This window comes from Vulpes vulpes, chromosome 3, assembly GCF_048418805.1.
Source record: "Vulpes vulpes isolate BD-2025 chromosome 3, VulVul3, whole genome shotgun sequence".
Lineage (NCBI taxonomy): Eukaryota > Metazoa > Chordata > Mammalia > Carnivora > Canidae > Vulpes > Vulpes vulpes.
Genome location: NC_132782.1, coordinates 99,888,776 through 99,902,777, shown reverse-complemented (window position 1 = coordinate 99,902,777; position 14,002 = coordinate 99,888,776). Strand labels below are relative to the sequence as shown.

The window sequence follows — 14,002 nt, the reverse complement described above, 5'->3', positions numbered from 1 at the left end:
TTGGTCTTCTATTTACCCAAAGGGCTATCCTTCTTCCACCTCAGACCTTTGTTCATGCCATTCCTCTGCCTGCAGGGCCTTCCCTACTCCTCATTACTGCTCTCTGTTCTTCATCCAATCAACTCAGATTTATCCTTCAAAGTGATCTCAAGGGAGGGCTTCCCTAACTCTCCCCAGACTAGGTCAGATTGTGCTACCATAAATTTTCATAATGTTTGGTATTTTTCCTTGTATCACTTATTCAAGTTTATCATTTATATCTTACTTTTCTGGTTATTTGATTAATGGTGTCTGTACAACACTAGACAGAATGTCACAAGGGATTTTTCTTTCTTTATCACTGAGTATCCACAGCCTGGTACGTTGTAGGTCCTCAATAAATATTTTGTGAAGGAATGGACCTAGCTCTGCTTCTTTTTGAAGGATGTAATAGAAATCTCAGAACATATGCTTTTCTCTACAACCATTGGTTCCTGCAATTTCTTGAATCCATGCACTTCTCTCCATCAGCACTGCTGCTACCCTCGTCCAAATAACATTCATCTTTTACCTTCATCACTGTAATGGCCTCACATAATTCTCTCTGCATCCCCTAGCCTTCTCTACCTCTTGATTCTACCAACAGGGTTCTATTTTCACCATACAAATTTGGCTTTCCATTTCTCTTAATACCCAAATCCTTAATATGTGTAGCTGTCTGGCTTTTGCCTGGCTCTCCAATTCCTACAATACTTCTCTCATCTCTATATCAGTCTCTGGAAAGGATTGAAGATTCCTTACAAGGGAGCATAAAGGGGGTAGAGGCTGGGCGTGGAAAATGGGAAATGATGAAAAAGATGGAAATTAGAAATGGGCCAGATCAGGCATATGACATCTCATAAGTCATGTGAAGGATACTCATCTCTATTGTAAGAGCATGAGAGGATATATTGTCCCTTGAGGAGGAGACAGACACCTACTAAGGTAAACTGGAGGGAAGAGAGAGAGAGTGAGTAGAGCTCCAGATAGGTTTGTAGATATGGTGATAGAAAATGAGGGGCCCCTGTCTTAATGATATATGGGATTGTACTCAGCCGAGATTGGAAGTAGGAATATGGAGACAAAGAGACTCAGAGATTCAGAGAGTGAACACACTAAGAGAAATTTATATAGAGATGTCAGGACATTCCAGAGCTTATAAGAGGTTTGTGATTCCATGAGGCCACCCTGACTCATGGCGGTATTTTTTTTCTCCAGCATTGGTCTGGAAGAAATAGAGATATTAAGTGGGTTGAACCAGGGTTGTGATTTTTGCCTCATAAATTCTATAGGGTGTAAAGAAGGTAGAAGGTAGTTTAAAGAATAAAGAGATCTTTATCCCTTTAAGGGAATCATTGCTATGAACCATCAAATCCAACTAAGTTCATGAGGAAAGACAGTAAACAGATTGTGAAATGGAATCAGGAAACTGGAGGCCATGAGAAAGGTAAGGAATTATAGCAACATGGATACTAGAAATGGAAGTATAATAGGACGAGAAGCTTGAAATCAGGTTTTTGGAAGGGCTGCTATCTCTAGAGTGTGGCTACAGAGTAGATGTCTGGGATGGCACAGACACACCAATTATGAGAGAAAAGAGAGACCAGGATTTTGGATACTGGCATCTCTGGAAATGATAGCAGAGAAGGGAGAGAGGGAAGTCTGAAATAAGGAGCTTAAGTCGTCAGACAGTGAAAGGGACATGCCCAGGGAACAGCAGTGGAGGGTGGAAGCAGGCGATCTAAAGTCCAAATGCATGGGCTCTGGGGTTTTGAAGGTAGAAGGAGGAGAAATGGCATGGAGGAGATGAGGAGCCTCACTGCTTGGCCTGTGATTATTTGTGTCAGAGAAAAAATGGCTTTCATTTGAGAAGAAGTGTCTGTGCAGGAATTGACAGAAAAGTAATGGGAACCCTCAGAGGGAAGGTGACCAAACATTCTGGTTTTCTGGAAAGTTCCAATTTATTCCTTTTATTCCAGGATACTTTTAAAGAAATATTTAAAAGTATTCTGTACCTCTCAACTCCTGCATTACTCTCAATAGTGTTCCCATTTGAAAAATAAAAAAATATGGTCATCTATTTCAGCAGGGTGGCTGGGGGACATTTCAAGTGCCACATAAACATCAGAGATATGTGTTGTGTATGATCCTTTTACGGCCTCTCCTTCCTTTTAGCAAAATAGACTCCTTTCTAACATTTGAGGATAAATCCTAATTGCTTAATACATCCCCACCCTGTCTCCTCATCCAAAAAATCCGTCTATCCTTAAATCTTTCCCATAAGAGTCTGAGAGGAAAAGGGTCACCTCACAGAGAATGTTGGCTGTGGGAGCTCCCTGCACTTCAGTTGGGAGTTCCTACAAAGGAAATGCCTTTCAAAAATAAAGAATTAATGTGAAATCATAGGGTCAGATAGGTCAAAGTTGAAAAGATTGAAGATGGAGAGATATAGTTATTTCCTGACAATGAACCATGAGATCCTGCTTCTCTCTATTCAGATGACCAAAGCCAGCAAATTATGAAATTTTGAGTAAACCTTGTCGAAGAACAAACTTACCTTGGCACTTCTATTCAGGAAGCTGCGGCCAAATTTCTTGAGATTTTCATAGGTTATCTCCTCAAAAGGCATTTTGTACCTCGCATCAGAACTTAAGTTTAAGATTTGGACACATGGGATATTAACCTCTGTGATCCTGAAATATTTGAAGATGTGTCCGTTTCTGGGTTCATCTGCATCCACAAGGATGAAAAGGATCTGCCAAATCAAATAAAACCTGAGTCTTTCTGTGATTGGAGGTCATGAAAAGGTCATGAAATTGGCTAAGGAATCCCTTACTGAGGGAGAGAAAATTGGGAAGCCTTGGGAGAGCACTAAGAGAGTATAAATAGTAGGATTTCTGGCTATTTCCACCTGAAAGACAGAACAAAGCTCCCTTCCATCTGGCAAGGGCAGCCCTGGGCTCCAGGGCACCGACAGGCTTCTGGCCACCAGCCTGGTTTCACAGTCCTTATATAGGATACTACCCACACAATCATAGGAAGTCAGGAGGTCCTGAGCTTTCATCCAGGTCCTTGGGCAATACAGTAACTAACCCTCTTTGTGCTTTGGTTTCCTTACCTATAAAGTGGTGATTATAAGAGTACCCACCTTATAGGGTTGTTGAGAGAATTAGATAGGACAATGTGTATAATAGCCAAACTGTGGAAGGAGCCTCCATGTCCATCGAAAGATGAATGGATAAAGATGATGTGGTTTATGTATACAATGGAATATTACTCAGCCATTAGAAACGACAAATACCCACCATTTGCTTCAACGTGGATGGAACTGGAGGGTATTATGCTGAGTGAAATAAGTCAATCGGAGAAGGACAAGCAGTGTATGTTCTCATTCATTTGGGGAATATAAATAATAGTGAAAGGGAATATAAAGGAAGGGAAAAGAAATGTTGGGAAATATCAGGAAGGGAAACAGAACATAAAGACTCCTAACTCTGGGAAACGAACTAGGGGTGGTGGAAGGGGAGGAGGGCGGGTGTTGGAGGGGAATGGGTGATGGGCACTGAGGCAGACACTTGACGGGATGAGCACTGGGTGTTTTTCTGTATGTTGGTAAATTGAACACCAATAAAAATTAATTAAAAAAAAAAAAGAAACTTATCTCACAATATATGCCAACACAAACTTCACCTAGATTAAAGAGTTAAAAAAAATCTGGAAGAAATATGGCTACATATTGACTAGTATAACATAAGTACAGGGAAGCAATCAGATTGTGATCAGCTGAATTACTTCAAAAATTTATAATTGAATATACCAGGAAATATATTTACAAGAAGTATTTCTGTAATTGGAATAAACTTCCTGGAGAATAGTGTGGCAGGATGTAGCATGAACATTAAATATGTTCATGCCCTAGTGGCTTTACTGTGTGTTTATTTATAATTTTTAATTATTTCATTTGAATTTTAGAGTAATTTTCCTCAAAAGGAAAATAATCTGCCATTACCATACTTTTTTTTTTTAAGATTTATTTATTTATGATAGACACAGAGAGAGACAGAGGCGGAGGCAGAGACACAGGCAGAGGGAGAAGCAGGCTCCATGCTGGGAGCCCGTCGCGGGACTCGATTCCGGGACTCCAGGATCACGCCCTGGGCCAAAGGCAGGCGCCAAACCGCTGAGCCACCCAGGGATCACCATTACCACACTTCTTATAAAAAAATAGGAGACAAGTGAAATAAATGGCCCCCATAGTTCAAGTGGTGGTACATATAGGTATAGTGCTTGAAAAAAAACAGATTTGTTTCTAACAATGATAGCAATAATAATAATAGCACAATCACTGAACATTTGCTCATTGCTTTACCTGTGGCACCTCTAATTCTTTCATGCAGTTCTCCATTTTACATAAGGTGACTGAAACTAAGTGGCTAAGAAACTCATGACAAAATTGCTTCTAAGAGGAAGAGAATTTGAACCCAGGTCTGCAATGCTAAAGCTTTGAGTCTCAGCAGTCACTTATCAGATAATCTGTGCTGCTTCACACCTTCAGCCTGTTCCTACTCCCTGACCTCAGGCAGAGGTAATCTCTCCTCCCCCTCACTTCTAGGTCAAAGACCACCTGCCCTATAGTCACTCTCTTTTGCTAGAGCTTGGTTCATCAAAAAAGCAGCCAAACCATCATGTTCCCAAGTAGACTTTCATAAAGATGAGGGAAGAAGAAGCATAGGTATGGCAAGAAAGGAAGAGATACTGTGCAGGAAGAAGGTAGGAAGCTGGTTTAAGTAGGAAATAATATGTAGTATCCATATGTAAATAAGGACAGTTGTATGCAGATGAATATGCAAATCACTCTTTTAAAATTTACAATAAGAAGGGCAGGCAAAGGGCATTAGTGTCTATGGGTCCTGGATACTCATCCAACAAGGGCAATAGCACTTTCCACAAACCTTGTTTGTAAATTCCTTTGATGCCAACTTATAATGCTGCATTATCATACCAAATGATTCTGAGCTTTTGGAGGCGAAGAGCAGCATGTGATTCAGGATATGCAATTCATAAATCAGGTCCTTGTTCTGAAATTACCAGAAAAACAGTTCATCCATGCACACAGCTGCCCCACCCACCCTTCTCCCAGGGACCCTTTGGCTTACTGACCTCAGTGTTGTATTCAATAACAAAATCTGTGAGGTGCTGTTTTATGACTTGATTGATGACTTGTTTGTTGGTAATGTCATTAATAAGCTCCTCGCGTTTCACAATTTTTCCCTTGGACAAAAAGAAAAAAGCATTGGAGGGCAGTAGCTTCCATAATGTAGATACTTAATAAATATAAATTGCACAATTTTTCCCATGGACAAAAGGAGAACACCATAATGACAAGTGTAATCCATAATCTAGGTATTTGGTAAATATGAACGGCCTGGCAGATTATTAGCCTGTGAGTGGAATATGGGTCTGTGGCGGTTGTTAAAATTTCCAATCTACAAAGCAGGGAGTATAGTCATTGGTCAATGGGTTGTTTCATTTTGAAATCCATCCAAATAGCTGTGCTAATGCTGAGTAGTTTCTTACCCACTGCTCCTAACCAATGACACTGTGTCAGGGATACTAAGGCAAGCTCATTTCTGGGAGATGCGGGACTTCTCTGGTAGGTGACATTGTCCAGCTTTCTTAGAACTTCACTACAGTCAGGGGACCTTCCTTCTTTCCAAAGGGTCACACCAACATCATGGCCTGATGCGTCTCCTCCAGCTCCCTCCGTTTCCCTTCATAGGCATTTTCTCCAATCTTTTGCATGCCTAATCCTGCTTGACGACTGCTTCTCAGAAGGACCAGGATCAACACAAGGAAAGAAATAATTCTCTGTGGCCCGAGATCAAAATCTTTGGGGGATGGAGAACAAAGACTTGGCTCTCTCTGGCTGATTTCTCCCAACTCTGTCTCTTTCTCTTTGCCTTCACTGAGCCTACTCTCTAGTCCAAACCTCTTTCCTGAATTCCTACTAAAGCTACCTAATAATCTTCCAATTTCTCCCCTTGTTTTTCTCCCCTCACCTTTAGCCAGAGTGATGCTCTTAGAAAAACAACTCATGTCATTCTCTTTTTCAAATACGTCACAGCCCATTGTCCTTTTTTTTTTTTTTTACTGGAATTTGATTTGCCAACATATAGTATAACACCCAGTGCTCAACCCATCAAGTGCCCCCCTCAGTGCCCATCACCCAGTCACCCCATCCCCCCCGCCCACCTCCCCTTCCATTACCCCTGAACAGAAATTTCACCAAAGAAGACATACACATGGCCAACAAGCACATGAGAACACGTTCCTCATCATTTGCCATCAAAACCACAATGAGGTACACCCCTGCTGTCTTTTGAACAAAGCTGAAACTCTTTTCTGGTCATGACAATAGTCTGATAATGCTAATCAGAATTATTGAGAGCTCATATTGTCCCAGCCATAATCCTAAATACATTATATGCAAGAATTCATTTAATCCTCATAACATCTAACTGAGCTATGAATCATTATTTCTCCCATTGTACAGTTGAGAACATATGGTGAAAAGTGAAGTGACTTGCCCAAGGTTGCTTAGCTAGTGATCCCAACCAGCAGTCTGACTCCAGAGCTCATGCTTTTATCCATTAAAATAGACTGACTCTGTCCTAAGTGCATTTTTCAAGTTTGATCTTTGGCTTTTGATATTGTGCTGAGGTTTATTCTGTGGAATTTTAAAAATTTTATGTGGTCCAAACTTATCAGTATTTCTTTTCATAGTTTCTGGGGTTTCTATCATGCTTTATAAAAGGGCTTTCCAACTCCAAGTTTAGAAAGCAGTCCCCCCCATGGCATCTTCTAGTCTTTCCATGGTTTCTTTGTTATATTTTTAAATCAGAAATCAATCTGCAATTTAATTCAGTGGAAGGAGGATATATAGATTTAGCTTTATTTTTTTTTTCTAAATGGCTACCCAATTCTCTCAACTCTAGTCATTAAATAACATTTTTTCCCTATTGATCTAAAATATCTTTATCATATACTAGATTTCCATATATATTTGGATCTATTTTTGGATTCTGTTTTCTCATTCAAAGACACAAATCAAGTTATTTTATTTTCCAACTTAAAACCTTGTAATGACTTTTAAGAGCCCAAATGAAAATGTAGTGACTCACAGTTTTAAGCAGATCAGTTTACCTATCTCCTATGTGGCTTTGGGCAAGAAACCCAATCTAAGCCATATCTATAAATAACATGATTATTTTAAGGATTTGGCTTTCTGTGGTGAGGGAGTAAGGCATGTTCCAGGAACCAGACTACAGTGTCTAGAGTAACACAGTTCAATAAACTTTCTATGATGACAGAAATGCTCTGTATATCTATGTTGTCCAATAGATGCCACTATCCACATGTAGCTATTTTGATAGAGGAACTAAAATATTAATTAATTTTAATGTAAATAGTCACATGGGACTAGCAACTGCCATATCAGACAGCTCAGATGATCTAATCTCAGATCAGGGAGGGAGAAGAGGAAGATGTGTAAAGAGGCTAGACTATGGAAAGCCTTGTGGGCCTTATTAGGGACTTGAGTCTTTATCCTAAGAATAATAGGAAGCCTTAAAGTGCTTTTGGTGGGAAGCAGGCAGGTGGCCATCACACTGAGTTATGGAAAGATTACTCTTCAGAGGATAAGAGAGAATGTGGCAGGCCAGTGGGGTGGATATTGCATTAGGCTATGGGATATGATGGTCACTTGACTTAGGATGGTAGCAATAGAGAGAAATAGATAAACTCAAGGGATATTTTTTTTAATAATAAGTTTATTTTTTATTGGTGTTCAATTTGCCAACATACAGAATAACACCCAGTGCTCATCCCGTCAAGTGCCCCCCTCAGTGCTCAAGGGATATTTTGAACTTAAAATTGGTGGGTTTGGGGCAATGGACTGGTTATGAAGAGTGGAGAAGAGGGAAGGGTTAGAATAATGCCTGGGTATTACAGCTTTGCTCAGATGGGAGATTGGAGAAATGGTGATGCAATTCATTGAAAGAGGGAAAAAAAACACTGAAAGAGGATTTGGAGGGGAGATTATGAAGTTAGGCTTGGTCATGTTGAGAAATCTGGTGTTGGATATGAAAGTCTGGAGATAGAGAAGTCTGGCTGGAAATGGAGATTTGTAAGTCATGGGTGTATGGGTGGCAATTGCTGATGGAGGGTGGGTGGGAGAGCATGGACTACAAGAAAACACAGGGCAAAGGACTGAGCCTTCATGAATGGCATTTACTGATTTAAAAAAAAGGAGGAGGAACTTACAATGGAAGATGTCTAGAAAGGCCAGAGAAACTCTGGGAGACTGTGATCTCACAAAAGCTGCCTAGTCCAATGCCATTTAGCTCACAAGTGGCAGAACCAGAATTTGTACTCAAAGCCTATAGATACATTCATAGTCCACTATTTTGAGCTGGAGACCCTTAACTAGCAAAAGAATGCAAGTCTTACCTTTTTGAATACCAGAAGACTGTCAAGGGTGACATGGAAACGCCCAATGGCATTGCTAATTGATATCACTCCAAATGTTAGTTCTGGGAAGTCTTTGATCATATCAAAGAACAACTCTGCCACTTCTTCCTCTAAATCCTGTTTGGGAAAGGATGGTTGGTGAGGCTTTGGTAGAAAGCAAAACATCTGGCTTATTTAAGGTCAAGGTAGAAATGGTGACCAATTCATCTCCTCACCTTTCCAAGTTCTGGGGTTTCTTGGGTTCCCTAAGTCCCCTTTCATGAATGTTTCATACTCAGAATACTTCTATGGGTATGACTAAGGCCAAAATAGGCAAATCCACAGAAATTAATGAAAAGAACTGAGAAGCTCAACTTTTTCCAAGTTCTTGGAGTGAGGCTGTTCTAAAACACAGGTTGAAACTTTTAAGCATTTTATTCCCTTAATTGCTCTCAGAGGCGGCAAATGATTTGACCACATAGATCACCAAATATAAACTTGAAATCAAGATATGGCTGTAGTCACAACCTTCATTCTAGAACTTCAAGAAAATCAGGGCTAGAAACACTGTCAAAAAGTGAGATGAGAGAAAGGTACATACTCTCCCCAAGTAAAAATATAATGCCAAAGTTCTGACTTCCACTGGGGGGAAGGGAGGAGCAATCCAAGTTCCAGGAAATGAGTAAAGACATATAAGAAACTCATTCTCCACAAGGAAAAGCAATATTCAAATTATTCGTTATCCAGCAATATTCTAAATAGATCTCCACAAGATCAGTTATAATATCAAAACCATTTTTAAAAATGTTAATCTCCCCTCTCTCTGCATTCCTATCCACCTTTCTGGTCATCCTCTATTCTTTCCTTCTTCATTTTAACACTGCAGTTACCCAGAAAACCAGCTCATTGGAAAGGGAAGAATGGGTATGGCATTAACCCAAATGAAAGACCTCTCCCCACCCTCATCCCCTCCCAGACACAGGAATCCTCACCAATTGAAAAGCCACCTCCCACCCCTTGACCCCAGTACCTGGAAGAAGCCAACAATGACCAAGGGCCTAGATTTCACAAACTCTAACACTTGCTGGGTGTTATTGAACAAAAATGCTTTCTGGCTAATTTGTCTTCTCAACCAAACGACCAAGGCAGCAGATTCAACCACTCCTAGAGAGAGAGAGAGAGAGAGAGAGAGAGAGAGAGAGACCGTGAAATGGATCCCATAGCACTTTCCTCCTGAACTGGAGCAAGGCCTATTTTCTTCAAGTTTAATGAACAGAAATATCTGGTCTTGAGCTCCCACCCACTGAAGGCCAAGGTCAGTCCTTTCACTCCTTCCAGTCTCAGCCTCAAAGCATGAACATTTATAGCAGCAGTTAAACTTCATGGAGCACTTTCTAAGGACAAGGCACTGAGCTGAGCAATTTGCATGTATTACATCCCCACAACCACCCTACCCTATGGGATAGATATTCTTCCTCTCCTCGTTTTAAAGATGAGGAAATTGAGGTTAGACATGCCAATGGCTACCTATTACTAGTGAACCTGAGAATCAAACCCAGGAGGAAGCATGCCCAGTCTTCTTTTCTTACCTACCTTCCAAAGTGACAAGAAAATTAATTTACTTTAAAAAAAAATGTAAATGAATGAAATGTAATAAAAATACCAGTTAGCTCTATGACTCTGGGAAAACTCCATTATTGTCTGTGCTTCCACTTCCTTAGCTGAAGCACAGATGTCCCCTAAGGTCATAGAGCCTGACTTCTATTTCTCAGCTATCATAAAGGGGGTTGCCAAGCGCACAAAAATCTTAGCTTCTAAAATTGAGGCACATATACCATATCTGGGGAGATGAAACATTGTGCTAGAAAGTACGTTAGGCTACAGGTGGACATGTGTTTTTTAGCATCATCAATTCTACATGATAGTAGATAATGTAGAGTATTATTTTCTATCAAAGACTGCTATAGAATGGAACATTTAAACTGAGTTTTTGAGATAATGCAATATTTGTTGTGAGTAGCTTTGGACTATATCTATAGGCCTTTATTCTTTTACTCATCATTCATTCCTTCACTCATTCATTCATTTGACAAATATGTGCTGAGTACCTATTATTGTGTTGTGCTTGGTCCCAGGGATATAATGGTGAGCAGAAACAAACACATTCACTGCTTTGCAGCTCTCATTCTGTTGAGTAGGACAATTGTCAAATAATTACACAAGTATATAATCAGAGCCTAAGTAGGTATTCAAAAGCAAAGTTCTATGAGCCTGTAGCAAGGATACATGTCCTAGACTGTGAAGTCAAGGGGGGCTTCCCAGAGGAGATCACTTATGAACTGAAAACTGAAGGACACATTAGGAGTTAATAAGGAAGTAAGAACAAGAAGAACAGAACTGGACAAGGAAGGAGAGGGAAAAGCTTTCGGGCAGAGCAAGCAGCCTGTGCAGGACAAATTGCAACATGGGGCTTGATGAATGCGTGTTGAATTGGTAAATCGACTGGAAAGGACTCTATTTTCAGCATCTTTGCTTACATTTCCTGAGAACATAAGGCCATTTAAAAAACTTACAAGGACATATATTTCCATGCAGAAAGGTGTACAAATTATAATGTATAGTTAGATGAATTTTTACAAAATGAACACACCTGAATACCACTCAGATCAAGAGATAGACCATTACCAGGCCCTCCAAAGACCCCTTGTGCCTTCTCCCAGCCCCTAACCCACCCCTACCTGAGGGTAACCGCTACTCTAATAGCATGAGTTAGTCTGCCTACTCTTGAACTTCACACAAATGGAATCACACAGTGCGTATTTTGGAATCTGGCTTTGTTACCTGAGATTCATCCATATTGTTGCATGTTCTGTGTAGCATTCTGTTGCGTGAATGTTCTATAATTTATTTATCCATCCTCTATTGGTGCACATTTGGGTTGTTTCCAGTTTGGGACTATTAAGGATTAATTTTCGTGTTTGTTTCTGGGGGCGCGTTGCATGCACTTCTGTTGAGTACATGCCCAGGAGTAGAATTTCTGGTCATAGGGGATGCTGTGTTCAGCATTAGCAGATACCGAGTAGGCCATTTTAAAAGCCACAATGAGTCAGGCCAATAGAAGTTCATAGAAGGACAATGTGCTGGCCTCAAGGGACAGAGAAGGGTTGTGGGGGACACTCCGTGCCACCCTCAGACCACAGCACTCCACCCTGCTGCAGTGCCCCTCTCCCTCCTGGATTCAGCCCCAAAGCTGGATTTCTATTTTCAACATTCCAAGCCATCTTTCAGGAAGAAACAGGCACATATCATGGAAAGTCTCCCTTATAAGCATTTGTCTGAAAAAAATTATGTTGTAAGTGCTCTGGAAGGGACAGGTTTCAAAGTTGTGAGAACACTGAAAAAAGGTGAGCAAAAACCCTCCAAATGCATTTGATTTTCAGGTCATCAGAAGCATCGCTCCTATCTCATTTTGTGCCACTGTCTCCTGTGGTCCACACGGCATTCATACCCTATCCTCCAGCACACCAGACTTTGCCATCTGCCAGTCCCTCTGCCTGGGCCACTTTCTCCTCAGCTGTCAGGGTAACTCTTCCGGCTTATTTAGTTTGAGGTTTGGGTGTTTCTTACCACCCCCAACCCCATCAATCATCTCATTCTCTAGTTTATGACCTGTTGTATTTAATTCATCGAGTCAGTCTTTTTCTGAAATTGTGATTTTTGGCTAGCTTGCTAACTAGCTCCTGTAATGTCTGGCTCGTACTAGGTGCTCAGGAAATAATTATAGGATGAATAAATGAGGTGAATAAATCATAACATAAGCTGGCTTGAAGGAACTTGATCTTGAGCCATCTTCTCTGGGATATCTGAGCTCTGTTTGCCCCTCTGAACCCATGGGACCAAGGTAGGTTTGAATCTGGCAAATAGTTTGTTTACTTGCAGATCAGTCACTGCCTCTATTGGGCAGGTGTCTCCCTGGCACTTGGCTCTGAACCAGAGGACATGGTAATAACTGAGGTGTGAACACTATGTCAATGATTGACTGGGGCTGTGGCCCCACTGCATATTTCCAAGCACAAGCTGTGAATGCATCATTAACTGAGGCCCTGAAGCTTAACTGAGTTCCCCTCCCTCTAGGGAGTCTCCCACCATCAATCCTTGGGAGACTAGAGGAGAACCAGAACTATAGCTTTGACCCAGCAAGGACTAAGCCCCACGTGTCTCCTGGAAAAGTTTTCAGAAAAGCTCGTACAGGAGACTAGTAAAGCTCTGTTGTCCCTCTTAGCTCAGGGAAGCCCTGTCAAGTTGGCAGAACTCTTTAGGAAATGAGAAATTGGAAGATTGGCTCAAATTCTTTTTTTCTTTTTTTCAATATTATTTGTTTATTTATTTATGAGAGACTCAGAGAGAGAGAGAGAGGCAGAGACACAGGCAGAGGAAGAAGCAGGCTCCATGCAGGGAGCCTGATATGGGACTCGATCCCAGGTCTCTAGGATCAGGCCCTGGGCTAAAGGCAGGTGCTAAATCGCTGAGCCACCTGGGCTGCCATGGCTCAAATTCTTATAACTAGTGTTCTAAATCCAGGCCCTGGCTCCCTCCCAGCATCCCACTGCCTCTTTCCCTGGTTGGGGATAATACTGAAGACAAAGAGGGATGAGCAAGACAGAAATATGGGCTGACTCCTTACCCCAAGACTGCCTGCAGTGAGCCCTTGCAATTCTATCCCACTCAAACTCAAAAACTACTCAGGAAGAACCTAAGTGTTCCAGGCACTGCACAAGGGTCCGGAAACTAACAGTTTGATAATAATAAGAACCACATCTGCCATTTACTTTGAGTGCAGCACAACGTAGAGCAGAGATTGGTCAATGACAGCCCAAGGGCCAAATCTGACCTGCAGTTGACTTTATAAATAAAGTTTTATTGGAACCCAGTCACACCCATTTGTTTACGTAGGACTGCTTTTCTATTACATCAGCAGAGTTTAGTAGCTGCTAAAAGAGATAGTCTGGCTTGAAAGGCCTAAAATGTTATCTGGTCCTTTGCAGAAAACATTTGTGGGCTGCAATGCTTATTAGCTGGGGATCCTGGAGGAAGTTGTTCTATTTCTCTATGCCTCCAATTCCCGGTCTGTAAAAGTACCTGCTACATTGAGTAGTTGTGACATAGGTAAAAGGGGCCAGAATAGTGCTAGAGCACAGTAAAGGGTTCAGATATGTGTCGGGGCTTGTCCCTTACAAATTTGTTTCACCTAATCTGTGACCCTAGGAGGTAGATACTGCCACCATCCCCATTTTACAGACGAGGAAAATAAAATGTGACAAGAGGAAGGAACTGTTCTTCAGGCATATGGCAAGGATTTAAAGCCAGCTGGGGTCTGCCAGTTGTGGCAACCTCTTTAGAGCACCCAGGAAAAGAAATGAGATCAACTCTTGCCCTTGTGCTCTTTCTAGACAATGAAGAACAGATATGGTTCTGT

At 41.2% G+C, this 14,002-nt stretch overlaps 1 protein-coding gene across 1 annotated transcript in view; it reads right to left on the bottom strand.

Annotated features, from left to right (window-relative positions):
* PDILT (protein disulfide isomerase like, testis expressed) overlaps positions 1-14,002 on the bottom strand; it is a 36,821-nt gene that overhangs the window by 6,081 nt on the left and 16,738 nt on the right. Inside the window, exons 4-8 of the mRNA XM_026002983.2 lie at positions 9,557-9,690; positions 8,527-8,664; positions 5,179-5,289; positions 4,971-5,096; positions 2,576-2,773 (exon numbers count right to left, since the gene is read on the bottom strand). Of these exons, the coding sequence (XP_025858768.1) occupies positions 2,576-2,773; positions 4,971-5,096; positions 5,179-5,289; positions 8,527-8,664; positions 9,557-9,690 (707 nt within the window). The remainder of the gene's footprint in view (positions 1-2,575; positions 2,774-4,970; positions 5,097-5,178; positions 5,290-8,526; positions 8,665-9,556; positions 9,691-14,002) is intronic.